The sequence below is a fragment of the Gorilla gorilla genome, chromosome 6, assembly GCF_029281585.2.
Source record: "Gorilla gorilla gorilla isolate KB3781 chromosome 6, NHGRI_mGorGor1-v2.1_pri, whole genome shotgun sequence".
Lineage (NCBI taxonomy): Eukaryota > Metazoa > Chordata > Mammalia > Primates > Hominidae > Gorilla > Gorilla gorilla.
Genome location: NC_073230.2, coordinates 46113839 through 46139105, shown reverse-complemented (window position 1 = coordinate 46139105; position 25267 = coordinate 46113839). Strand labels below are relative to the sequence as shown.

At 42.1% G+C, this 25267-nt stretch overlaps 1 protein-coding gene across 1 annotated transcript; it reads left to right on the top strand.

Moving 5' to 3' along the window:
- The first annotated feature begins 3229 nt into the window (after nt 1-3229).
- On the top strand, nt 3230-3814 carry LOC101143746 (protein CFAP144P1). Its single transcript, XM_055347650.2, has one exon. The coding sequence runs from the start codon at nt 3230-3232 to the stop codon at nt 3635-3637; it is 408 nt and encodes a 135-aa protein (XP_055203625.1). The 3' UTR covers nt 3638-3814.
- The last annotated feature ends 21453 nt before the right edge of the window (nt 3815-25267 follow it).

The window sequence follows — 25267 nt, the reverse complement described above, 5'->3', positions numbered from 1 at the left end:
TCCTCACATATATTTCTTTCAGATCTGTGGTCTACTTAGTGGAAAGTAACTCAGCCAGCCATGGGTCAGGCTGCTTGCAGGACCTGGGTCTCCATAATGGAAAGTCCATGTAGGCACCTGCTATTTCTTGATCCTGCCACCAGTGTCATTCTGTGGTTAGGAACTGAGCTCCTTTCTTTTCTTGGCTTTCCCAGATTCTTAAGTGCTATTCTCCAAATTGAAGGGACCTTAGAAAGATCTTCAAAAATTCCTGTGCTTTCTCTTCCCTCACTGCCTGCAACATGCTCTATGGAACTATATGTTGACTCTTCCTTCAACCTGGTCAAAAGTAAACAATCTATTGGCTGTTGTTTACAATCAGTGTGATATGGTTTGGCTGTGTCCCACCCAAATCTTATCTTAAATTGTAGCTCCCACAATTCCCACATGTCATGGGAGGGACCTGGTGGGAGGTAATTGAATCATGGGGGTGGGTCTTTCCTTTGCTGTTCTCATGGTAGTAAGTCTCATAAGATCTGATAGTTTTATAAAGGGGAGTTCCCCTGCAAATGCACTCTTGCCTGCCACCATGTAAGATGTGCCTTTGCTCCTCCTTTGCCTTTTGCCATGATTATGAGGCCTCTCCAGCCACATGGAACTGTGAGTTTGTTAAACCTCTTTTTCTTTGTAAATTACGCAGTCTCACGTATATCTTTATTAGCGGCATGAGAACAGACTAATACACAGTGAGAATAGAGAACATACTTGTTTTCTGAATAGACAAAGTTTTCTGAATTATGAATTAACATTTTTGTTCATTTAGGTCATTATAAGGAAGGTGTTACTTTTTTATTTCCCAGTAAGTTTTCTTTCCTAGTTTAAAGATAACTCATAAGGAGCAAGAGATTTTCCAGTATGAAGAGAGGAATAATGCAGAGCAGTTTTCAAGGAGTCGGAAGGAGTGAGGAGACTCTATAAACCACATTCTTACTCTGAAGTACTTTAGAGTTTGAGAGAATAAGTAGTTTCTACTGGAGATAAAAAGGAAGCAATGTCCTTAAGAGAAATCCAAGTTACAATTAAAGCAACGAGAGGCAAGGAACTGTCAATAAAGAAGCAGTCTATGGAAAAAGGGAAGTTTGCTAAAAATCATGTAGCTGGACTTCCAAAGCATAACTGGAAGTTTTATGCAGCATGGGAGGAAAAGGGTGTTGGGCCAAGGGAGAAAATTCAGAATCTTGTGATGATACAAGCACAGGAGAGAATAGGTGACCAAAGGAGACTATGATGTGAATGGCATTCAAAGAAACCAGGAATGTTCAGCAGAGAGGGTTGCTACTTCAGACAAAAGAGAGGGGAGGGCAGCAGCTTCCTTCATCATCTGGTGGAGTTAGGCATCTCAGGTAGTGAGCTTGGAAGTCCAAATCTAGTCACTAGGTGCTCAGGAGTGGGCAGTCATCCTGCCAGCTTGGACCCTGTGTGTCTGGTTCCAGTGAAGATTAAGTCATCAAACCAAGGGAGCACAGGGACCAAGAGGTAAGCTACAAAAACTACAGCTCTTCTCTGAGACATCCCCTCCAAGATCCTGTGCAGAGACACAGGGGGAGGCAATGGTGCTGGTCAGCGCTTTGTGCCATTTTGTGGCCTCTCCTACCTGCCCCCTCTTTTTGGCCCAAGTTCTTGTCCCGCCTGCTTACCCACCCACTGCCTGCCTATGGTCCTTCCCTCTCTGGTCTTTAGTGTCCTCACTGGTAAAATGAACATAACATCTCTAATCATGCGTATTCACGCAGTGAGGTAGATAATGTGAAAGGGCTTTGAACAATGTAGTAAGGGAAAGAGACTAGGATACTGACTTCCCATTTTCCCAATTCTTGCTTCAGAACTGCTCTCCTAGGCCCCAAGCCCCTACCTCTGTTAGCCCCTTGATCAATCTTTGCCTGTCCAGGGGCAAAACTACGTAATATCCCAAGAACAGGGACTAATATTACACCCCCATTTCTTTTCTTTGCTATTTCCCATGATCACTCTTAAACCAAGAAACAGATCTTTTCTCTGATTGGTGGGGCCTCCTCACTAGAACAAAGGGGAGAATGTACGTTTCATAATAGGGATTCTGTGATGAAATGACCTAAGGAGATAAATGTACATTTCGTAATAGGCATTCTGTGATGGAATGTCCTGAGGGGATAAAAGCTGGAGTCGGTCTCAGCACATCTCAGTTACTCATTTTGACTCGTTTGGACAAGTGAGTTACTACAGCGCTGATTTGGAAAAATGACTAGAAAGCTACCTCCAATTTCTCGGCCTCAACCCCAGCCTCATTTTCTTTCTGTTCCTTCCCGCTCTCGTCTTCCAGCCCTCCTTCCCCCCGTTACTCCTCAAACTTCCTGCCCTCAGCCTCCTCTCCAGAGCCGTCCAAGTTGTTCGATTTTCTGCCCTACCCGTTTGCCCAAGCTGACTAATGTCGCCCCTTCCCAGTACCCTACCTCAAGGAACTTCCTGCCCGGCCCTTCCTCTGTTACTACTAGGGCGTCCGTGTGCCGCCGCCCTGTTCGTCAGGCACCCCTTTCCCGGTGCCCCCCTATCTTTCCCCCTCACCCTCCTCATAGCCCTTCTTTCTAGTCCCCTGTACTCTAGTCCCCACTCCCTATCCAGCCACCCCCAACCAGACCTGACGGCTTACAAATCTCACCCTGGAGAAATGGTTTCCCTCCTACTGGGGCAGTTCCCAGGCGGTCCAGAATTGCCAGGACTGTGGATTCCCAGCAGCGACCTGGCAGACACGGGGAATCCAAGACCATGGCAAGCGAACATCGGCCTGGCCTGCGACTTTCCTCTCCTGCCTGGGCAGCCAGACTGCACAAGCCTCTGCATTTGAACTGGCTTCTCCGTGGAACTTGGTTTGTAACCACAGAGCAAACTGCAGGACCAGGGGCAGAGAAGGTAGGGGAGTGAAAAGCATCGAATCTGTTCTCAAGGAGGGAGGTGATTGGACAACGTGAGGTCTAGTTTTATGTTCATTATCTCCTGGGTTTGCCAGTTGATGGCAAGCCTTTTTCCTGGCAGTATCCAGAGGCGGTTCTAGTAAAGAGGCTGGATTCCGAGAGGTCAGAGCGGTATCATACGAACGCTGTTGCCTGGAGACGGAGTGGGGTGCCGTTGCCTAGAGACTGCAGAAGGCCCGCAGCCAAGCGAGTGGTAAGAGGACGCCGAGAGAGCCCCGGACCCACGGAGCAGCTCCAAGGCTATGGCGGGACACCCGAAAGAGAGGGTGGTCACAGATGAGGTCCATCAGAACCAGATCTTGCGGGAGCTGTACCTCAAAGAGTTACGAACCCAGAAACTCTACACGCAGTACCACGTGAATCCCCTGCGCAAGGTTCACAGGATTACGAGGAAGCCTATGTCTTGGCATGATAACTTGGAGGAACCCGCAGACGCCAGGTTTCTGAATCTCATTCACCATGCTGCCCAGGGGCCAACGAAGAAGTACCCGGAGGCACAGACTGAAAACCAGGAAATTGGGTGGGACTCAGAAGCCTTGGTCGACCCAGAACGCCGTGACCACAGGATGAACCACTTCAGGGTCTACAATGACATCACTCTGTACAAAGCTAAAATGTGGAGCTTGGGAGAAGATGATCGCCACAAGTAGCATCTCAGCTGTGGAGTCAGGCCCTGGATTTAATGCCCTAAATATCCACTGCCTAGAAGACTAAACATTATTTTAACCCCCCGTCCCCCGTCCATAATTCATGGATAATGGCAAAAATTAGGAAGCATAAAAAATATGCAGAAGAAGGAAATAAAAATTGCCCATTATCTCACCATATGGAAGTGACTAATGTTAGCATTTTAAACCATTTGTTTTTAAAATTAATAATAAATTGCATATATTTATTGTGTACAATGTGATGTTTTGAAATACATATACATTGTGGAATGGTTAAATCAAGTATCTCACATACTTATTTTGTGGTGAGAGGACTTAAAATCTATTCTCTTAGCGATTTTCAAGAATACAATACATTGTTATTAACTGTAGTCACTACAGTGTATGACAGCTCTCTTGAACTTATTCCTCCTAACTGAAATTTTGTATCCTTTAGCCAACATCGCCCCAATTCCTACCCCTAACCCCTGGTAATCATCATTCTAATCTCTACTTCTATGAGTTTGACTTTTTTAGATTTAGAAAATGTGGTATATTTACTTAATGGAATACAATTCAGCCTTAAAAAAGAAAGAAATCTCATCATTTACAGCAACATCGATGAACTTGAAGGACATCATGTTAAGTGAAATAAGCCAGGCACAGAAAGACAAATACCACATGATCTCACTTATATGGTGAATCTAAATATGCCAACATTTTTGCATACTTCTATATTTTTCTGTATATTTGAACTTATTGATCTTATGTTTTGATTAATAAAAGATTGTAAGCATGTATTTTCAGACAGGTGGAGAGAACTGACAGGAATATGATCCTACTTATATGGCATGAACATATAAGATTTGATTATGCCTCTTTTCCTAGTGTAATTACAAATAGTGCCTTCTTTCACTCTCAAAAGTCTTGGTGGAAGCAAGGCTGAAGAAAGTTGGAGGAAAGGGTAGAGTTTTACAGGAAGTTAAGGAAAGTTAAGATAAAGTTAGTTGAACAAAAATAGTAACCATTATACTGTCAGTTTTGAAGCCACCAAAAGAAATTTAGCTTAACATTTTAAATAATTAATGCTAATTATTATAATAATTCCATATAATTATATAATAATTAATATAAATAATTAATGCTAATTATTTAAAATGTGGGGGCCAGGCGCAGTGGCTTACGCCTGTAACCCCAGCACTTTGGGAGGCTGAGGTGGGCGGATCGTGAGGTCAGGAGTTGGAGACCAGCCTGGCCAACATGGTGAAACCCTGCCTCTACTAAAAATACAAAAATTAGCCGGGCGTGGTGGCGTGCACCTGTAATCCGAGCTACTCAGGAGGCTGAGGCAGGAGAATCGCTTGAACCCGGGACGTGGAGGTTGCAGTGAGCTGAGATCATGCCACTGCCCTCCAGCCTGGGCAACAGAGTGAGACTCTTTCAAAAAAATAAATAAAATGAAATTTGGGAAGGAGGAGAAAAGCAGGAGGGAGAAGTGTTAAGTGAGTTAAGTTCTTATCTTGGATGTTGCCCAAACAGGAAAAATGGCACCACATAGAACACAGTTCTATGAAACTGCTCTTATGGAAACTCCATGGCCACTTCACACTATCCCTTTACACTTTTGATTTTGAGGACTACAGTCTAGTTTATACCTAGACCATAGAACCTCCACTATAGTTACTGCAGAATATCTCTACCCACAGATTGGCTAGAACATCCCATCATCCCTAAGTGCTAATTTTTTCGAAGTTTTACCTAAGCAGTACGTTTGCTTGATAAAAACTAGGTCACATATGGGTTCTCAGTTTCAAGAGAGTCTAGGAGATGCAGGGGGTTTTGTTTGTTTGTCTGTTTGTTTGTTTTTTAGTTTGCTAGCTTCTGTAGTACGGGAAGGCAATAGAAGCTGTTGGAGTTTGCACTGAGTGAGCCAATTTGCAGGATTTTCCGTAATCTACTGGCCTAAATAACACCTGTTGACAATATTTTAAAAAGTAAATATTGCACATATATAAAATGAGAAAATTTATACAGTAAAACAGGCATAAAATAAAAGATAGAAGCTGCTTTTTATTACCCTTTTCATCATCTCTTCCTTTATTAGTTATCTATTGCTGTGCAATAAATTTCCCCCAAATTTAGCAGCTTAATATAACAAAGCACCATTGCGTCACAGTTCTCGGGGTCAGAAGTCTAGCTGCTGCTTAGTTGGTTGTCTCTGGCACGAGGTCTCTCAGAGGTTTCAGTCAAGCTGTTGACTGGAGCTTCAGTCTCATCTAAACGCTTGACTAAGGGAAGGTCTTCTTTCAAGCTCACTCATTTGGTTTTTGGCAGAATTTAGTCCATCACAGGCAATGGATTAAGGGCCTGAGTTGCTCATAGACGGTTTCCTGCAGGCCTCCCCCGGTTCCTTGCCACAGGAGTCTTGCATAGGGCAGCTCACAATATGGGAATCAGAGGCCCTCTGAGTGAGCAGAGGAGAGAAAAGGCAAGAAAAAAAACACCCAAGTTGGAAGTCACAGTGTTTCTAAAACCTCATCTTGGAAGTGACATCCATTGCTTCTGCTGAATTCTGTTCATTAGAGGCAAGTTAGTAAGTCCAGTCTACACTGGATATGAGGGGATTGCACAATGAGGTGAACACTAGGAGGTGGGGGTCTTTGGGGGCCATCTTAGAGGCTGCCTCCTCTCCCGTCATGTGTCTTTCACCCAAAAGGAATCACTGTTAATAGTTTCTTATCATTCCTCTCAGGGAAAAACAAAAAGAATTGGATTTAAACCAATTATCCAAGATTAACCTGGAAGTGTTCCAACAGTTACTGCTAAGATCTAAATGTCAACCATTCCTAAGTAGCATAAATGTCATCCTAGCCAAGTAGACCAGATAAGCATTGAAACTCACAGCTTGCATTCAAGTAAAAAAGGTAAACAGTATAGCAATGGTAACATGGTGAAAGTGCCCAAGCGTGTGTTTACATTTTCACAAATGAAAAAATATCAACCATAGGACATACAGGCAATGCCTCTGAAGGAGTTCTTGAAAAATAAATTTGCTCAGAAAACATCTCCACCCCTGTCTCCACAAACATTGACAGAGAAGCAGAGTTGCTAGTCCATGATGCTGGTGTGCTATTAGTCCAATGGATAAGAGACAGAGACTGGTGTCTGCTAGGCCAGGTACCACACCTGGCCTCACTCAGTTATCACAGCCAACTTTGCAAAAGTGATATTAACTCCCCTTCAAGATGAAGAAACTGGTACTGAGATGTAAGTGACCTGCTGACATTCCAAGCCAAAGGCCTCTGGTTTCAATGCCTTTTTTCTGTCCACTTTACTCTCCAATAGCCGAGGTCTGTTTTGGCCTCTTTTCATTACTGATTTCCAAGCTATTCCACAACTTGAGTAGGCAGACACTTTCCCTTTATCTGGTTATTCAGAAGGAGAGGTTTCAGCTTTCAACTGCCAACCCCTCTCCAATGCAAACAAGGATTTTGGAAATAAGGACCATATGCTTCTCATCTGGTTCCAATCCATCTAGATATGTGATGCCTCACAAGGTCTGTTTCTCTTACAAAAGGTAGCAAATATTTAGAAATCATTCTTAAGCTATGTACACAGCAGCAGGACATCAGGTCCTGGCTTTTGTCCTATTTGAATTTAAATTAAGAAAGCAACTAAAAATAGATGGAAGACTCAGCTATCTGGGGGATAAAGTCTACCACAAATAACACTTGTAGACAATGTCCAAACGTAACCAATAAACCATGTAATTACATTAGAGAGACTGCTGGGAATTTGAAATGACTAGAAGCTGTTTGATTTTAAAATTTGAGGTATCACTGTCTTTAAAATCTAATGTGTTAAATAACACTTCAGGATTAAGCATTCATTTAACAAACATGTACTGAATTTAGTACCAGGCAGAAGAAATGAAAAAATCCCATCTTTGGGATTCTAGAAGTCTAGGAAATAGAGTAAGATGATCATATAAAAATAATTACAGTACTCTTAGGGGGCATTTATTCTAAAATTCTTATGTTTCCATGAGGGACTTCCACCAGACCACGCTAGAATTTTCTCCACCTCTCTCCTCTCCTCAGCCCTTCACTGGGGGTCAGTCACAGTGGATTATCTGATGAAGAGTTTGGAAGAGAAAAATGGACTTGCTTCTTTGCCTCTCTTTCTCTCCCCTCACTCCATTCCTACTGTTAGGCTCTCTGCTACTCTACTTCCAGGTAAGCAGCATAGCAAGGCAGGTTCTGCCCATCTAAAGGGAGTGTAATTCAGACAGAAAAGTGTGGTACTAAGCCCCCATGCCCACACACAAATCTGACCTTCCAGAGTGCAGTCTATCAGTAATGAAGCTGATATTTTCATTTCCATCTGACGTCGCTGAATGTACATTCAAGTTATCTGGAATTATCTTTAAAACTAACAAATAGTGGTCTTCACCTCAGGCTCACTGAATCTCCGGAGGTACAGGAATTCAATAATGTGTCTCTCTTTGAACTAAGCAGGGAAGAGTGATGTTACTTTCTGGGCCCCTTAAAACTCCAAGAAAAAATACAATTTGTGCTAAGTATAGGCGCTGTAAGACACTAAGGAGAGCCCACCTCTTCACAGTGGATGAGTAAGGACCTCACAGAGCGGATGTTATTGGGGCTAAATGTTGAAGCATCTGGAAGTATAAAGGCAAGGAGGGCAAAAAAAATACTCCAGGAAAGAATATGAAAACTCACTGCATGAAAGTACATGTCACAGTAGGAAAATGGAAAATAATCTATGTGGCTTCAGGGTATGGAGGGTTGCAGGAGGTGATGAAAGGAGATTGGTGCTGTGTTGTGAAGGGCCTTGTAGGGACAGCATTATTAAATTCCTGTACCTCCAGGGATTCAGGAAGCCTGAGATGGAGACCACCATGTTTCAGTTTTAAAGACAAACTCCAGATAACTGGGATGTACATGCAGCTTCGGGAACCACTATCTTTCAGGCTAAGGAGTTTGAGCTTCATCTCATCCACAACACAAGGTCATCAGAGGGAGCTGACCACATCTGTAGAGGGATGCAGATGTGGTCAGTGTGGTGGCAAGTGAGGAAACTGTTGTCGGAGTTCAGGCTGGAGAAAATGAAAGGCAAAACCACAGCAGTTGGAAAGGGATGGAAAGAATGGGAATAGAGTCTAGGTACGTTTTTGAGGAAGGAGAGATAGGACTGTCGCCAGATGTGTAGTAAGGCATGTGGGTGCTGAAGGAGGATGAGGCAGACGTGAATGAGTGGAGGTAGGTGGTGCCATGTCAGGATATTTTGTCCCATAATTCTGCATCTCTCTCTATCCCTCCACTCACTCATCCTCATGGAAGAAAGAGTGGCTGATCTCATCTAATCAGACCTAAGCAGCCACTCTGGACCAAGCTTCACTACTGGGTTAGGTTCTTGCATTGAACAGTGCTGCAGCTCTGCCGCATCTTCTCTGATACACTGTGCCTGGGTGAATAACACAGACCTGCCCTTTTCTCTGTGGACTGGATAAAAGGGTCTCTGAGATTCAAGGGAGGAGAACAGGTGGATGAGGTCTTGTGTGGTCATCCAGGTCTAAACTACAATCTCCATGTCAGCTTTTCAGCATTTGAAGTGTGGAATCAGTAGGGTAACTTTTCATCCAAATTTGCCTGGGAAAGACCTGGCTAAAACATGACCAGGCTATCTTTTGTCCTAAATATATCTGTTTTAAAGTCTTGCTATTAGTAGTTACATTAAAATAAGCTGGGATGGGTTTGGTAGACCTGCACTTTGTATTTCTGTCTGCTGCCATGATCTCAGCTAGGCATGGGTGATTTGCCTGTGCAGTGAGCATAGTTTTCATATTAACAAGTGAAAATAATCAGAGATAACTTATTACTCTTTCCCCATATGTATACAGATGCAACATTATTTACATCTCCTTTTTCATGACGACACATACTGCTTTCAGATAAAACAAAGTGTTCTCAGCTACAAGCAGCCAATGACAACTTCCTCCTCCCCTCTCTGCAGTGGTGGAGAAGTATTTTATGTGGATGCCCATGTGCCAGTGGGCTGTGCCTTGGCCCACGTTTTGGGGTACAGAATGCACAAAGGCTTCCAGGTGACTAGTCATCAAAATAAACAGGCGATGTGGAACATATGTAGAGGAAATAGAGGTTGAGTAGTCTTGCTAGAGAACACATAGAATAAAGTCTGTGTGGTTTTGGCACAGTGATTTTATTTTTATTTTATTATTTAATAATATTTGTTTCATTTAAAACATTTGTATCAGTTGCTTAAAATATTGAAGGTACATATTTAATGAAAAATTAAGTACTAAATTTTCAGCTACTGAAGAAGAGTCAACTTTTTGCTTCTTGTCAATTTCTTGCCTCTAAGCTCCAGATTCATATTTTTGCCTGCTCACTGATAATAGATCTGGGCCTTGTATATGTTTTCCTTTGCTGGCTGGCACAATGTTAAGCTTTGTAAGTAGAGACCACTGGAAAGACATTGCAGGAGGAAGGGGTTTCCTTCCTGGTTCCAGTGTGACTCACCCACTTCTGGATGCGGCACTTTTTTTTCTGTCTCTTCACTGCTAGGTTCCTACAGGTACAGCTTTCTCTTGCATTTGCCAGGAGCTTTCTGCAACCTTCAATTCAAGCAGTGGCACTGCAGTCAGGAGCCACTGAGAGTGTGGCCTACCCAGCTCGCTGCTCCCTGCACTCCTTCCTAAACCCCAACCATGTGCACATGTGTGGTCACATGGGGATGGTCATCTAGTGAGCTGCCTGCCTGACCTTTATCCCAGCCAGCCATGGAGCCCAACCCAAGCCTTACACATAGTGCGGTAGATTCCCACACAAGGTGGTCACTTCCGCTCCCAGTTCCAGCAGCAACTTCAGCAGTGCCCTGCTTCCCTCAGGGTGCCTGATTCCCTCTGTGTGCCCCCCATCAGCCTTGGCTCACCTTTGGCCTGGAGGGTTGACTCTGTGCCCCCCACCATTGAAACACGACATGCCCCAGGCCTCGCGCCTGTGGTGGCACCCAGACTCTGCCCACTGGCCCACCAGCCTTGGCTCATCTGCACATAAACGTCTGTTCTTGCTTGCCTGGCCACTGTGGGCCAGCTCTGGCCTGGTCAACCTAGCAACCTCTCCACTGTCCACACCCTCTTCAATGAATTCTGAACCTACCCTTGGGGAAGGGCCCCCCAAAGTTGTTCTTTTTTATATATTTCCCTCTGCACTTTAGATTTCTCTTTGAATCTTCATAGTTATTGTCCTACCATAGCTTATTCATTCTTTGTATTAAATTATGGGTAGGCAAACTTTTTCTGTAAAGGGCCCAATAGTAAATATTTTGGACTCCGTGGGCCATACATCTGTGTCATGACTACTCACCGCTGCTGTTGTAACACAAAAACAGCCATAGACAATATGCAAATGAATGGGTGTGGCTGTGTTGCAATCGCAGTTTATTTATAAAAGCAGGTCCAATTTTGGCCTGTGGACAGTTTGCTGACCCTTGTATAAAACTCCTTTTATTTAAGCTACTGGGTGTTTTTTGCTTCCTGATTGATCTAGACTGATACAAATTCAACAAAAAAATTGAAGCAGAATTGGTCGGTGAACGCCCTGCTCAAACCATCTCAGTTTATGTGCTAGCTGGTACATGTGTATTTGTCAGTAGACTGCTATTCACAGCTGTTCTAACTCACTTTGCCACACCTATAAGGCCAGCAGTACTTAGGGCACTACCCTCAGGAGCATTTCTTAGCCAATAATTAAAAGGAAAGAGGGGTATCAATGCCCCAGCTCCCTGGCCCCTTGCCTGGGATAGTGTGTTTTACAGGGATACCCAGAGCTTCCTACAAGGCTAAGCCCACCATATTAGCTAGCTTAGGAACAGCCTATTACTGGCTGCCTTCACTTCTAATGTCATCTTCCCACTCTCCTGATGGTTTCCTGAACCTCTGAATGAACTATGTGCACTCAATCCTAGCCTCGGTGTCTGTTTCTCAAGGAAATTCAACTAAGAAAGGGATAAGTTATTTGTCTTTTGCTGTACTAATATAAATACAAATTTTTATGCTGTGCACTCATGGTAAAAAAAAATTCTTACTAAATTAAGAAAAACGTAATTCACAATTGCATTCAAACATGTTGTAATCAAAATAACATCTCTACTTATGAAAATGTTTGTATATACCAGTACAATTGAACTGCATTGTATGTGTGTATGTAAGCTGAGAGTGAAAACTAAAAACACTAATGAAAAGGCAATATGGATTTTTTTCCTTTGCTGCCCGTCATCAACTGAAGTTTAGAAATGTTTCAGCCTTTGAAGAATTACTTTGTATATCAAATTAAGTAGTGTCTTGCAAATGGTATTGAACGTTTGTGTGATTAAGTAATCTAAAATCTGTCTGCATTTCGTTCCAAATATTTAACAAATGTAGCCCCCCCAAATCTCAGCATTTGAAGTTTTTTTTAAAAACTGCAGTTTGAAAACAATATTTGCAGACAAAAAACTGTTGAAATGTTTCCTTAATAAAACAATAGAGAAACTGAAAAAACTAAACAATGAGAGCTCAAAAGGAGTGTAACATTTCATTTTGAAATTCTATTATTATATTTTGCAATACCTTGCTTTGTAGGTAAAATCTACTAATTTTACATCATCTAAATTTGAATTTCTTTTAAAAGAATCATAGATACATATTATTTAAAGAGTTTATCTTTTAAAATTAATTTTAACAGATAACAAAAGGAAAAACTAAATTAAACTACATCAAATTTAAGAACCTTTATGCATCAAAGGACACAACAGAGTAAAAAGGCAACCCACAGAATGGGAGAAAATATTCACAAATTATGTTTCCAATTAGGGGTTAATATCCAGAATACATAAAGAACTTCTACAATTCAACAACAATCACAATAAAAACTCAATTGAAAAATGGGGCAAATTGAGTAGACATTTCTTCAAAAGACATACAAATGTCCAATAAGCACATTAAATGATGCACGTTAGTGCCTATAAAGACGGCATTTTCTCAATTTAAATATACATCATGGTGTACAGAGAAGAGTCAAGTGAACATACGAAGAATTTTAAATTTACTAACCATAAAAGGCACACTTAAAAAAGTTTTGGAAAAAAATCAAATCATTTTAAAGGATAAGTTTTTTAGAAAAATATCAGTGGCAGAGAACAGATGTGGCTGAGAAGCAGATTACAGTAAGTGAATATGTACTAACAATCATCATTTTGCTTACATTATTTTAAATGCTCAAACAATATAAAAGTTTTCAAAAAATTTTATTTCATGTACATGAGACTGTTATTTTTATTTGTTAGAAATTAATTTATTTTTAAAAATAGGTTTCAGAGAACTATTTTATAAACTTATCATCATAAAACTATTTGAGGGTCAATGAATATTTCAATTTATATACCCCATTTAATTTAGCAAACTTCTTTGGTCTCAAAAGCATTCTTGTTTAGATGATAAATGATAGGCTTAGCTGTTTATGACATTGGCATGCTCCTTGTTTGGTTATTGATCCTTGGCCCCTCCAGAGGGAATGCTGGAGAAAGAAAGGATGAGGAGTGGGTTGTGAATTCTGCCTTGCTGGTATCTGGCCAAGTGAGGACACCGGCAAAAACCTGCACTTGAGGATCAGCGTACTTCAGGGGAGGCCCACTTCTCACTATGCAGTGAGTGGTGGAGGCTGATGGGTGGCTGCGGCTGTGATGAGATTATTGGGAAATGAGATTCTCTTAGTTCCACTTAAGAATGCCTTCAAAACAAGGCAGAGCTTCCAACAGGCCTTCAGGCGGCCGTGGGGAGAATGTTGTTTTGCTATCACAGCTTGTTTTCCCCTTTAATCTGTTTCTCAGCCAGGAGAGCACACAGGGACATTAAACTACAAAAAGCAGCTACAATACACATCCGCCTTGGAGCTCAAGTGTGTGACATTCAGGGCTTTCGGCTCATTAGTGTTGTACAGAGGCAGGTGGCCCTGGATCTGTATCCCCAGATTGTGTCTGCAGAGCCAAGAAAGGAGCCGTGGGGAGACTCACTTCGTGGCTTCATTTGGCTTGTGCAGTCTTGGATTTACCTCCTCCTTCTCTTCATGTATCCACTTGACTTGGGGTTGCTGATTATTTAACCCTTTAGTGTGTTCAAAATTTCATGACTCAAACTGTGGTTTCAGTCACCATGGGTGATGGAATTTATTTTATCAAGAAATAGATGAAGGTGCCTAGGGACTTATTATACAAGGACTATGTCATTCTGAGTCAAGGTTCATTCTGATCAACTGTATTCTCGTAGGTTAAATATTTTAACTTTCGTCCTTAGATGCTTCTGTGGGAGCATTCTAGTCTTACACAGTTGAACTCAGAAGTGGTCCTGTGACTTTCACTAACCAATGAAATAAGGGCAGATGCAATGCATGTTACTCGCAGAGAAGCTTTCAGAGCCAGCACATGATTCTCCGTGTCTCATTTCTCTCTGCCCCAGCAACTGGCAATATTTCAGGTGGAGGCTGCTTCACTAGCTGGTCCAAAAATGAAGATGGCACGCAACAGAAGCAACTCACGAAAGACATACAATGTGAGTGAAAAATAACCTTTATCTTGCAAGTCCCTAAGATGTGCAGTGTAGCTTAGCCTATCCTGACTCATGTGTAATTATTATAAACTCAAAGTCTAGAAGCAAAATGTAGGTGTGCCTGGACACTTTGCTTATGGGAATCGGGGCTGCTCAGAGAGGCAGGGAAGAGGAGAAAAAGCACAATTAAAGTCAAGCCAGGGTGAAGCACAGCAATGTAGTCCCAGCCTGGGTCAGATGATGGGGTAATGGGAAGATGTTTCCTAGATAAAATTACCTCATTTAGATATGAAGAAGTGCAGAAGTGGGTAGAATTTGTTTGTGAAATAGATGTTCTCAAATGGACTGAGAACTTGTTCTACGTGTATATTTCATACTGGGGAGAACCCCAGAAGGTAAATTATGGATGATTATGTTAAGAAAAGAAATGTTTAATTCCAAAAGCAAAAATAAAAGAAGTAGAGAGCAGTCTGGTCCAGTATCCGGTGTTAGCCTTACATTTGCTAGAAAGAAAGTAGGACCAGCTGACAAGCTGGCCAATTTTTAAACTCAGCTGGGACTGCTTGAAGAGAGCAGGAAACAATAGAAGGAATCTGGGCTCTAGAAACACATCCCAATATCATAAAAAAGGAGTTGTCAGAAAGACGGCTTTCTCCTGCTGCAGAAGGCACACAAGATATTCCAAAATTAGAATTATTTAAGAATCTGATGCCTTGCTTTGCTGTTTCTGACATCAGGACTCCCCCTGGAGTAATGGAGGTCTCAGTGTGGCCCAAATGGGTAAAGATAAGGAGTACAGGGAAACACAAGAAACACTTTAGCTGATGCTTTATGACACTGGCCCTCCTCATCTGTATTAGCGAAAGTGGCACTTCAATTTCTGTTCTGCTACTCTCCCTTGTGGATATGATTTTGGCACATGGTGTTTGTATGGGGAAAGAGAGGATGTGACTAATAGGGCAGATCTGGGAAATCCTATGGCTGATCCTTTAACTCAGAATGGACATTTGCAGTCATGTGTTGCTGAACAACAGGAATATGTTCTGAAAAATGTGTTGTTAGGCAATTTTGTCATTGTGCAAGCATCCTAGAGTGCACTTACACAGACCTAGATGGTGTAGCCTACTACACACCTGGGTGCATGGTATGGCCTATTGCTCCTAGGCTACAAACCTGCACAATATATTACTGTATTGAATATCGTAGGCAACTGTTAACGCAATAGCATTTGTGTACCTAAGCATATCTAAACATAGAAAAAGTGCAGTAAAAATTAAGCACAAAGGATAAAAATGGTACGCCTATATAGGGCACTTACCACGAATGGAGCTTACAGGACTGGAAGTTGCTCTGGGGAGTCAGTGAGTGAGTGGTGAGAGCATGTGAAGGCCTAGGACATTACTGCAATTTATAATTGCAAATTGTAAACACTGTGCATTTAGGCTACACTAAATTGATAAAAATATATTTATCTTTCTTCACTAATAAATTAACCTTAACTTACTGTAACTTTCTTACTTTATAAACTTTTTTTTTTTTTTTTTGAGATGGAGTCTTGCTCTGTCACTAGGCTGGAGTGCAGTGGTGCAATCTCGGCTCACTGCAACCTCTGCCTCCCGGGTTCAAGTGATTCTCCTACCTCAGCCTCCCCAGTAGCTGGGATACAGGCGCCTGCCACCATGCCCAGCTAATTTTGATATTTTTAGTAGAGAGGGGGTTTCACCATGTTGGCCAGGTTGGTCTCAATCTCTTGACCTCGTGATCCACCGCCTCAGCCTCCCAAAGTGCTGGGATTACAGGGTGAGCCACCGCACCAGGCCAACTTTAATTTTTTGATTCTTGACTCTTGTAATAACATGTAGCTTAAAACACAAACACATTGTAAAGCTCTACAAAAATATTTTCTTTATAACTATTCTTTAAGCTTTTTTCTATTAAAATATTTTTACCTTTTAAACTTTTAAAATTAAGTATGAAGGTCCACACACATTAGCCTAGGCCTACCCAGGGTGAGGATCAATACATCACTAGGTAATAGGAAGTTTTCAGCTCCATTATAATCTTATGGGACCACTGTCCTAGATGCAGTCCGTTGTTGACTGAAACGTTGTTTTGCAGTGCACGACTGCAATTGAATCAACCTCAACCAATGACAGGATTCGAGGGGTGAGCAGGAGTGATGGGTGTGTCTTAAAGGCAACTTTCAAAGAAATGAGCACATCGCTAAGGAGATCCAGGGTGTGGCTGGAATAAACTGAGAACTGTTCGGGACAGTTTGTGGTAGGCGTGACAGGATGCACAGACAGCAGAGGAAAAGCTTGAGCAGCCTAAAGGGAGTGTGTGAGTTCTATCTGAGGCCCTGCCCAGCAACGTGGGTTAAGATGAGCTGGCACCCAATGAAGAAGTGGGAGTGATAGATGGGCTTCAGAAAAGGCAATGCTCCTGCTTTGTGGGAAGATGTGGATTGCTGATAATTTGAAACAAAAAATGGTGAGTTCTGCTTTCTCTTCCCCTGTGACTAATGCTTTCATACATATACATGTGTGTGCACATGGCCACACCTGGACACACACGAGACACACAAAACCAAGGACTGACGTGACAAACATGACAAAGCTGGCAATGGTGAGCAGGTTGGTTTTGAGATGAAAGGACCTGGGGAGGGTAAACGCACCAGAAGAGCTGCTGGCTGGCCCGTCAAGGTAAAGATATGGGGCTATGCTGGAAGAGTTGGAAGATGAGGAAAAGTTTGGGGAACAGGATTTTGGAGGCAGGGAAGAGCATCATGCCCTGCCCCCTTGCCCTGTCCCCTGTCGGTCCCCTGGGATTGTTGGAAGGCTTCTTCTGCTTTCAAAGGTCTGCACCTGCACGTCTTGCAGGGGACTTCCCCATGCTCTCAGCGTTGCCTTCTCTGCCGGAGCTCAGAGTTCCAGGTGGCTGGGAGCTGGTGCCCCACCTGATGGCCCTTTACCAATGACTAGTGGGTGTGGGTGTGGAGTTGGGAAGAAGACTGCCTGATCCCTGCCTCAGGTCCAGGTATCTCTGAGGCTCATTTATACTCCAGAGTTCACCTGAGGGATCAGGCTGCAGCCATCCTCCCCATGAATCTGCCCGAAAGCTCACCCTGGCTTGCCTTCTTCCCCTTTGCTTCCCATTCCCCACCCTCACTCCCCTACTGGTTTATTTCCTTTTTATTTCTGAAAGCATTTTCTTAATAAATCATGTGCATCCAATTCTTCATCTCCGAGTGTTCTTTTGGGGAATCTGTCTGAATACAATCGAGGATTTGCTTCTTGATGGGGTTTGTTTTGTGAGAGATGGAATCTGCAGCAGCCCGTGCTGCTCGGATAAAGTGATCTCAAGCTGTAGGGCGCACCAGGCGCTGGAATACAGGAGGAAGTGGTTATGTTTCCAGAGGGTCACCCAATGATGAGGCTGGAGGAGGGCCCACCTAGGTACCTGAAAGTAGTCTAACTGCCACACACCAAAAAAACAACGCTGGGCACATTTAGGGTGAAGGAGCTGAGGGAAACTGCTGCAGTTGAGTGCCAAGGCCAAGCTGATGTGGATGGAAATGGAGATGTGTGTGACTCCCTCACATTTCCACCCAAGTGTGTCAGTGCATGGAAGCAGGCACTTCTCCCTGATGCTGCCCAAAGATTGGAACACCAGTGCCTGTGGAAATAGAAGTGGGGTCAATAAGAGGTGAGCGAAGACCTTAGGAGGGAAGGAGTTTCAGTGAGGAAGCTAGGAGCTTCCACGGAGGTAATAGTTCACTTCAATGGAATATTTACCTCAATGAGATGAGGTTTTAAAACAGGAGAGAATAGAATAGCAGAAAAAGACAAGATCGATATCCAGTTATCCATGGCTGAGAAGGAATGGGTATGCATAAAGGGAAACGAGATTTGCTTTTAAAAATTCATTTTATTTATTTGCATACATCTGTTTTGTCACACACCTGATACTACTCTCACTCCCTGTTTAAAGGGTAGAAGATACTAACCTTGCAACCGGCCTGCCTTCCTCAGCTCCCTTTGTAACTTCAGTTAGAAGTCCTTATGATAGAAGCCCTGTTGTGGTGGGCTGCAAAGCCTTCTCTAAAGTGCATCAAAAAGTAATGGGTACTAAGAAGATTTATGGGTAAGTCTTCTTGTCCACAAGTTTCTTTTGATTTCCTAGTAAAGGAGAGTGCATCTGGAGGTGTTCAGCACTCTGTTTTAGTTAGGTGCATGTGTACACAGGTGAGGATGGCTGTAGTGGTGGAGGGGGTGCCTATAGCCTGCGTCATGAGCTTTCAGCCACAGGGCTCACCTCAATCCACTAGGCTGTGGGACCAACTCCCTAAGTCACACGAATGAAGCCTGAAACCTCTAGGGTCAGCTGTGCATGAACACAAAAACTATCAGCTTTTGGGTTGGTCCCCATCCTGGCCCATGTGAGTAGGGACTGCAATTGCTGGGAATCAGTCCTTTCATCTTCGGTTTCCAGGCTGAGGAAGCGAACTCCTGACTACTCAAACTGTTTAGACTAAATCATCCCTGCCTGGAAGCCCTGTTGTTCCTTCAGTTCCAAAGCCTGAGTTCCCGTGGCTGTTAATCTCACTATGCCATCATCTCTCTCATGCTCCACATGACTTTGCTGTTGACCCATTTATAGGTCATGGAGCTGGTTTCCTGTTTGTTCCCATTGCCATTTCCAAACATTAGACATGGGCAGTTTTAAAAAATAAAACAAAACAAAATTCAGCTCTTTGTTGGCTCACACCATACCCTTGACCTGATCTCGTGCTCAGTCTTCCCCATTGATTAAGTATTGTGAAACCTGGTTGCTAACCCTCCTCTCTGTCCCAAGTCCCACATCCTGAGGGACTCCAACATCTATTGGAACAACTCATCTAACACTTCGGTCTCTCTGTTCTTTGATCACTCCGTTTCTAATGGCCTTCCCCTCCACACTTCCCAAGCTTCCATCTCTAAAAATTATGGTGTTGGATTGAAGATGGGCCATAAATAATTACACTCCTCTTTTCTAATTAAGTTCTGAACGAATTATAAGATAAAGAAAGAGCAAGATAGATGGAAATGAATTTCTCATCATTATTACAGATGCTGAATTAGCCATGCAGCCAACAATAAGATTCCCGATAGTGGGCCCTAGAATTAAATGCATTTGCCTGGCTGAATGGGTACAGGCTTCTCCAGGAGAAAGTCAGCGAAGCAGATCAGAATGCGCTCCTTGGGGCAGTGCAAGGGAGAACATAACTGGGTACTCATGAATAACTTCTTCTCTCAGCTTACCAATCAGAGAAGCTCTTCATCTCACAGAGTAGAGGTGAATGAAGGACAAAGAGAACCACTCCAAATAAAGGCAGTGCCGGGAGTGGAGGATGAGTGATCCTTCCCACTGCAGCTTGGGCTGTGTTCTCATCCAAACTTCTGTTACCTCCAAATCATTCATTCAAGCCTCCTACTCCTGGCTGACCACCCTCCATCCTCACTGGAAATTCTGGTCTTGTGACTCTCTTTTGTTCCTCTCCCTTCTATCATAATGTGGATTTCTTTTTAAGCTCTTGCTAATATTCTCTACTACTTTGATCCTCAGTATTTTCTTCATATGTCCAGCAGAACTGCAACTCTCCAAGTTTCTTTTTTTCTACACTTACATTTAAATGGCCAAATGTATCAGTCTGTTCTCACGCTGCTATAAAGGACTGCCAAAGACTGGGTAATTTATAAAGGAAAGAGGTTTTATTGACTCACAGTTCCACATGGCTGGGGAGGCCTCAGGAAATTCATGATCATGGCTGAAGGGGAAACAAACACATCCTTCTTTACTTGATGGCAGGAAGAAGAAGTGCCGAGCAAAAAGGGGAGAAAATCTCGTGAGAACTCACTCACTATTACAAGAACAGCAGCAAGAGGGTACCTGCCCCTATAATTCAATAACCTCCCACCGGGTCCCTCCCATGACACATGGGGATTATAAGAACTATAATTCAAGATGATATTTGGGTGGGGACACAGCCAAACCATACCACCAAATATTCCTGGAGAAAGAAAGAGAAAGACACACAACAGAGCAGATTGATGTCACTTAAAATACAGAACTAAAGGAGATAGAGACACAAAACACCTTTCAAAAAATCAATAAATCCAGGGTCTGGTTTTTTGAAAAGATCAACAAAATTGATAGACCGCTAGCAAGACTAATAAAGAATAAAAGAGAGAAGAATCAAATAGGTGCAATAAAAAGTGATAAAGGGGATATCACCATCGATCCCACAGAAATACACACTACCATCAGAGAATACTATAAACACCTCTACGCAAATAAACTAGAAAATCTAGAAGAAGATGGATAAATTCCTGGACAAAAACTAAACCAGGAAGAAGTTGAATCTCTGAATAGACCAATAACAGGCTCTGAAATGGAGGCAATAATTAATAGCCTAACAACCAAAAAAAGTCCAGGACCAGATGGATTCACAGCCGAATTCTACCAGAGGTACAAAGAGGAGCTGGTACCATTCCTTCTGAAACTATTCCAATCAAAAGAAAAAGAAGGAATCCTCCCTAACTCATTTATTAGGCCAGCATCATCCTGATACCAAAGCCTGGCAGAGACACAACAAAAAAAGAGAATTTTAGACCAATATCCCTGATGAACATTGATGCAAAAATCCTCAATAAAATACTGGCAAACTGAATCCAGCAGCACATCAAAAAGCTTATCCACCACGATCAAGTCAGCTTCACCCCTGGGATGCAAGGTTGGTTTAACATACTCAAATCAATAAACGTAATCCATCACATAAAAAAAACCAACAACAAAAACCACATGATTATCTCACTAGATGCAGAAAAGGCCTTCAACAAAATTCAACAGCCCTTCATGCTAAAAACTCTCAATAAATTTGGTATTGAAGGGACGTATATCAAAATAATAAGAGCTATTTATGACAAACCCATAGCCAATATCATACTGAATGGGCAAAAACTGGAAGTATTCCCTTTGAAAACCAGCACAAGACAAGAATGCCCTCTCTCACCACTCCTATTCAACATAGTGTTGGAAGTTCTGGCCAGGGCAATCAGGAAAGAGAAAGAAATAAAGGGTATTCAATTAGGAAAAGAGGAAGTCAAATTGTCCCTGTTGGCAGATGACATGATTGTATATTTAGAAAACCCCATTGTCTCAACCCAAAATCTCCTTAAGCTGATAAGCAACTTCAGCAAAGTCTCAGGATACAAAATCAGTGAGCAAAAATCACAAGCATTCCTATACACCAAGGACAGACAAACAGGGAGCCAAATCATGAGTGAACTCCCATTCACAATTGCTACAAAGAGAACAAAATACCTAGGAATCCAACTTACAAGGGATGTGAAGGACCTCTTTAAGAAGAACTACAAATTAGTTCTCAACGAAATAAAAGAGGACACAAACAAATGGAAGAACATTCCATGCTCATGGATGGGAAGAATCAATATCGTGAAAATGGCCATACTGCCCAAGGTAATTTATAGATTCAATGCCATCCCCATCAAGCTACCAATGACTTTCTTCACAGAATTGGAAAAAACTACTTTAAAGTTCATATGGAACCAAAAAAGAGCCAGTATAGCCAAGACAATCCTAAGCCAAAAGAACAAAGCTGGAGACATCACGCTACCTGACTACAAGACTACAGTAACCAAATCAGTAACCAAAACAGGGCAGGGAACATCACACACCCTAGCCTGTTGGGGGGTGGGGGGCTGGGGGAGGGATAGCATTAGGAGAAATAACTAATGTAAATGACTAGTTGATGGGTGCAGCAAACCAACAACCAACATGGCACATGTATACCTATGTAACACACCTGCACGTTATGCACATGTACCCTAGAACTTATAGTATAATTAAAAAAAATACATGATCAGCCTCAAATAGGCCCTCAACACTGGTCAGCAGAACTATTAAACTTCTCTGAGCAACTCATCCTCCAACTCTCAACAATGACTACTTCAAATCACGCCCCATCTTTCCTTGAAGATTTTTTGTTTTCAGCAGATGAGCCCATTTCCTATTTTACTGAGAGTTGTGAAGCATCAAAAAGGAACTTCCTGAACTTTCTAACACCAAACCTATCTAATTTCCCCTCATCAGAGCTGCACCTCTTCTAACACATGGCCACACCTCCTACTGTGCCTTACAGCCTATTCACTCTTGCTATTGCAATAATGCCTCACTATCAAATATCCTTTTCTTTAATCTACTGCATATTCAATCAGTTCTTCTCAACTAGATGCTTCCCATTACCATATAAATGTGCTCGAATCTCTTTTATCTTAAAAATAATTTCCCTTCAGCGTGATACGATTGGCGAGGGACCACAAGAAATTCTAAAGTTCTGGTAATGTTCTTTTCCTGAAGGTGGATGTGAAGCCATGGATATTTATTTTTATTCTTTAAACTGCACACACACACACACCTATCTATACACACACATATATATACATATTGTATATGCTATTTCATATATAATTATTTTCATAATTAAAAAGGTAAAGCAAAACAAAGCCTTCTCTCAATCTCAAATTAATTTTTAAAAATAATTTCAACTCACATTTTAAATTAAGGCATTACATGTGCAAGCTGGACATATTGCATAATGCTGAGGTTTGGGGTACAATTGATCCCATCACCCAGGTACTGAGCAGTGTCCAGTAGGTAGTTTTTTTTCAGCCCTTGCCCCACTCCCTCCCCGTCCCTTATAGTAGTCCCCAGTGTCTATTATTCCTTGCTTTGTGTCCATGAGTACCCATTGTTTAGCTCCCACTTATAAGTGAGAACATGCAACATTGGGTTTTCTGTTCCTATGTTAATTCACTTAGGATAATGGCTTCCAGCTGCATACATATTTCTGCAAAGGAAATGATTTCATTCCTTTTTATGGCTGCATAGTATTCCATGGCGTATATGCACCATATTTGCTTTAACCAATCCACTGTTGATGGGCACCTAGGTTGACTCCATGACTTTGCTATTGCGAAGAGTGCTGTGATGAACATAGAAGTGAATGTGTCTTTTTGGTTGAATGATTTCTTTTCTCTCAGCTATACACACAGCAATGGGATTGCTGGGTTGAATGGTAGTTCTTTTTTCTTTCAGAAATCCCCACAATGCTTTACACTGTGGCTGAACTAATTGTACATTCCCACCAACAGTGTGTAAGTATTCTGTTTTCTCCACAGTCTTGCCAGCATCTATTGTTTTTTTTAACTTTTTAGTAATAGCCATTCTGACTGGTGTGTTGTGGTATTGATTTGCAGCTCCCTGAAGAGTAGTGAAGAGAATTTTTTCATGTTTGTTGGCTGCTTTTCTTTTCTTTTTTTCTGTTTTCTTTCTTTTTTTTTTTTTTTTTTGGATGGAGTTTCGCTCTTGTTGCCCAGGCTGGAGTGCAATGGCGTGATCTCCGCTCCCTGCAACCTCCGCCTTCCGGGTTCAAGCGATTCTGCTGCCTCAGCCTCCCAAGTAGCTGGGATTACAGGCATACGCCACTACATCCAGCTAATTTTGTATTTTTAGTAGAGACAGGGTTTCCCCATGTTGGTCAGGCTTGTCTCAAACTCCCGACCTCAGGTGATCTGCCCACCTCGGCCTCCCAAAGTCCTGGGATTACAGGCATGAGCCACCGTGCCCAGCCGGCTTTTTTTTTTTTTCTTTTGAGAATATCTGTTCATGTCTTTTGTCCATTTTCAATAGGGTTGTTTGGTTTTGCTTGTTCGATTGCGTAAGTTCTTTACAGATTCTGGATGTTAGACCTTTGTCACACGCAGAGCTTGTGAATATTTTCTCCCATTCTATATGTTGTCTGTTTACTGTATTGATTGTTTTGCTGTCTAGAAGCTCTTTAGTGTAATTACGTCCTACTTGTTAATTTTTGGTTTTGTTGTAGTTTTGAGGACCTAGTTATAAATTATTTTCCAAGGCCAATGTCCAGAAAGGTGTTTCCTAGGTTTTGTTCTAGGATTCTTATAGTTTGAAGTCTTACATTTAAGTCTTTAAATAATCTTGAATTAGTTTTTGTATTTGGCGAAAGAGAGGGGGGCAGTTTCTTTCTTTTGCATAAGGCTAGCCAGCTATCCCAGCACTATTTATTGAATAGGGAGTGCTTTCCCCATTACTTATTTTTGTCGACTTTGTCAAGGATCAGATGGCTGTAGGTATGTGGCTTTATTTCTGGGTTCTCTATTCTGTTCCATTGGCCTATCTTTCTGTCTTCGTACAAGTACCATGCTGTTTTGGTGACTGTTAACTTACAGTGTAGTTTGAAGTCAAGTAACGTAATGTCTACTGCTTTGTTCTTTTTGCTTAGGGTTGCTTTGTCTATTTTGGCTCTTTTTTGGTTCCATATGAATTTTAGAATAGTTTTTTCCAGCTCTGTGAAAAATGACATTGGTAGCTTGATAGCAGTAATATTGAATCTGTAGATTGCTTTGGGCAGCATGGCCATTTTAATCATATTGATTCTCCCAAACCATGAGCAGGGAAAGTTTTTCCATTTGTTTGTGTCATCTATGATTCTTCCAGCAGTGTTTTGTAGTTCTCCTTGTAGAACTTGTAGTTCATCTCCTTGGTTAGATGTATTCCTAGGCCCTGCCCTGCCCTGCCCTGCCCTGCCCTGCCCTGCCCTGCCCTTCTCTTCCCTTCCCTTCCTTCTCTCGGCAGCTATTGTAAATGGGATTGCATTCCCGATTTGGCTCTCAGCTTAAAGGTTATTGATATGTAGAAATGCTATTGATTTTTGTAGACTGATTTTGTATCCTGAAACTTTACTAAGTCATTTATCAGTTCCAGGAGACTTTTGGAAGAGTCTTTAGGGTTTTCCAGGTATATAACCATATCATCAGAAAAGAGAGGTAGTTTGACTTTTTTCCTATTTGGATGCCTTTTATTTTTTTCTCTTGCCTCATTGCTCTGGCAAGGACTTCTAGTACTATGTTGAATAAGAGTGGTGAGAG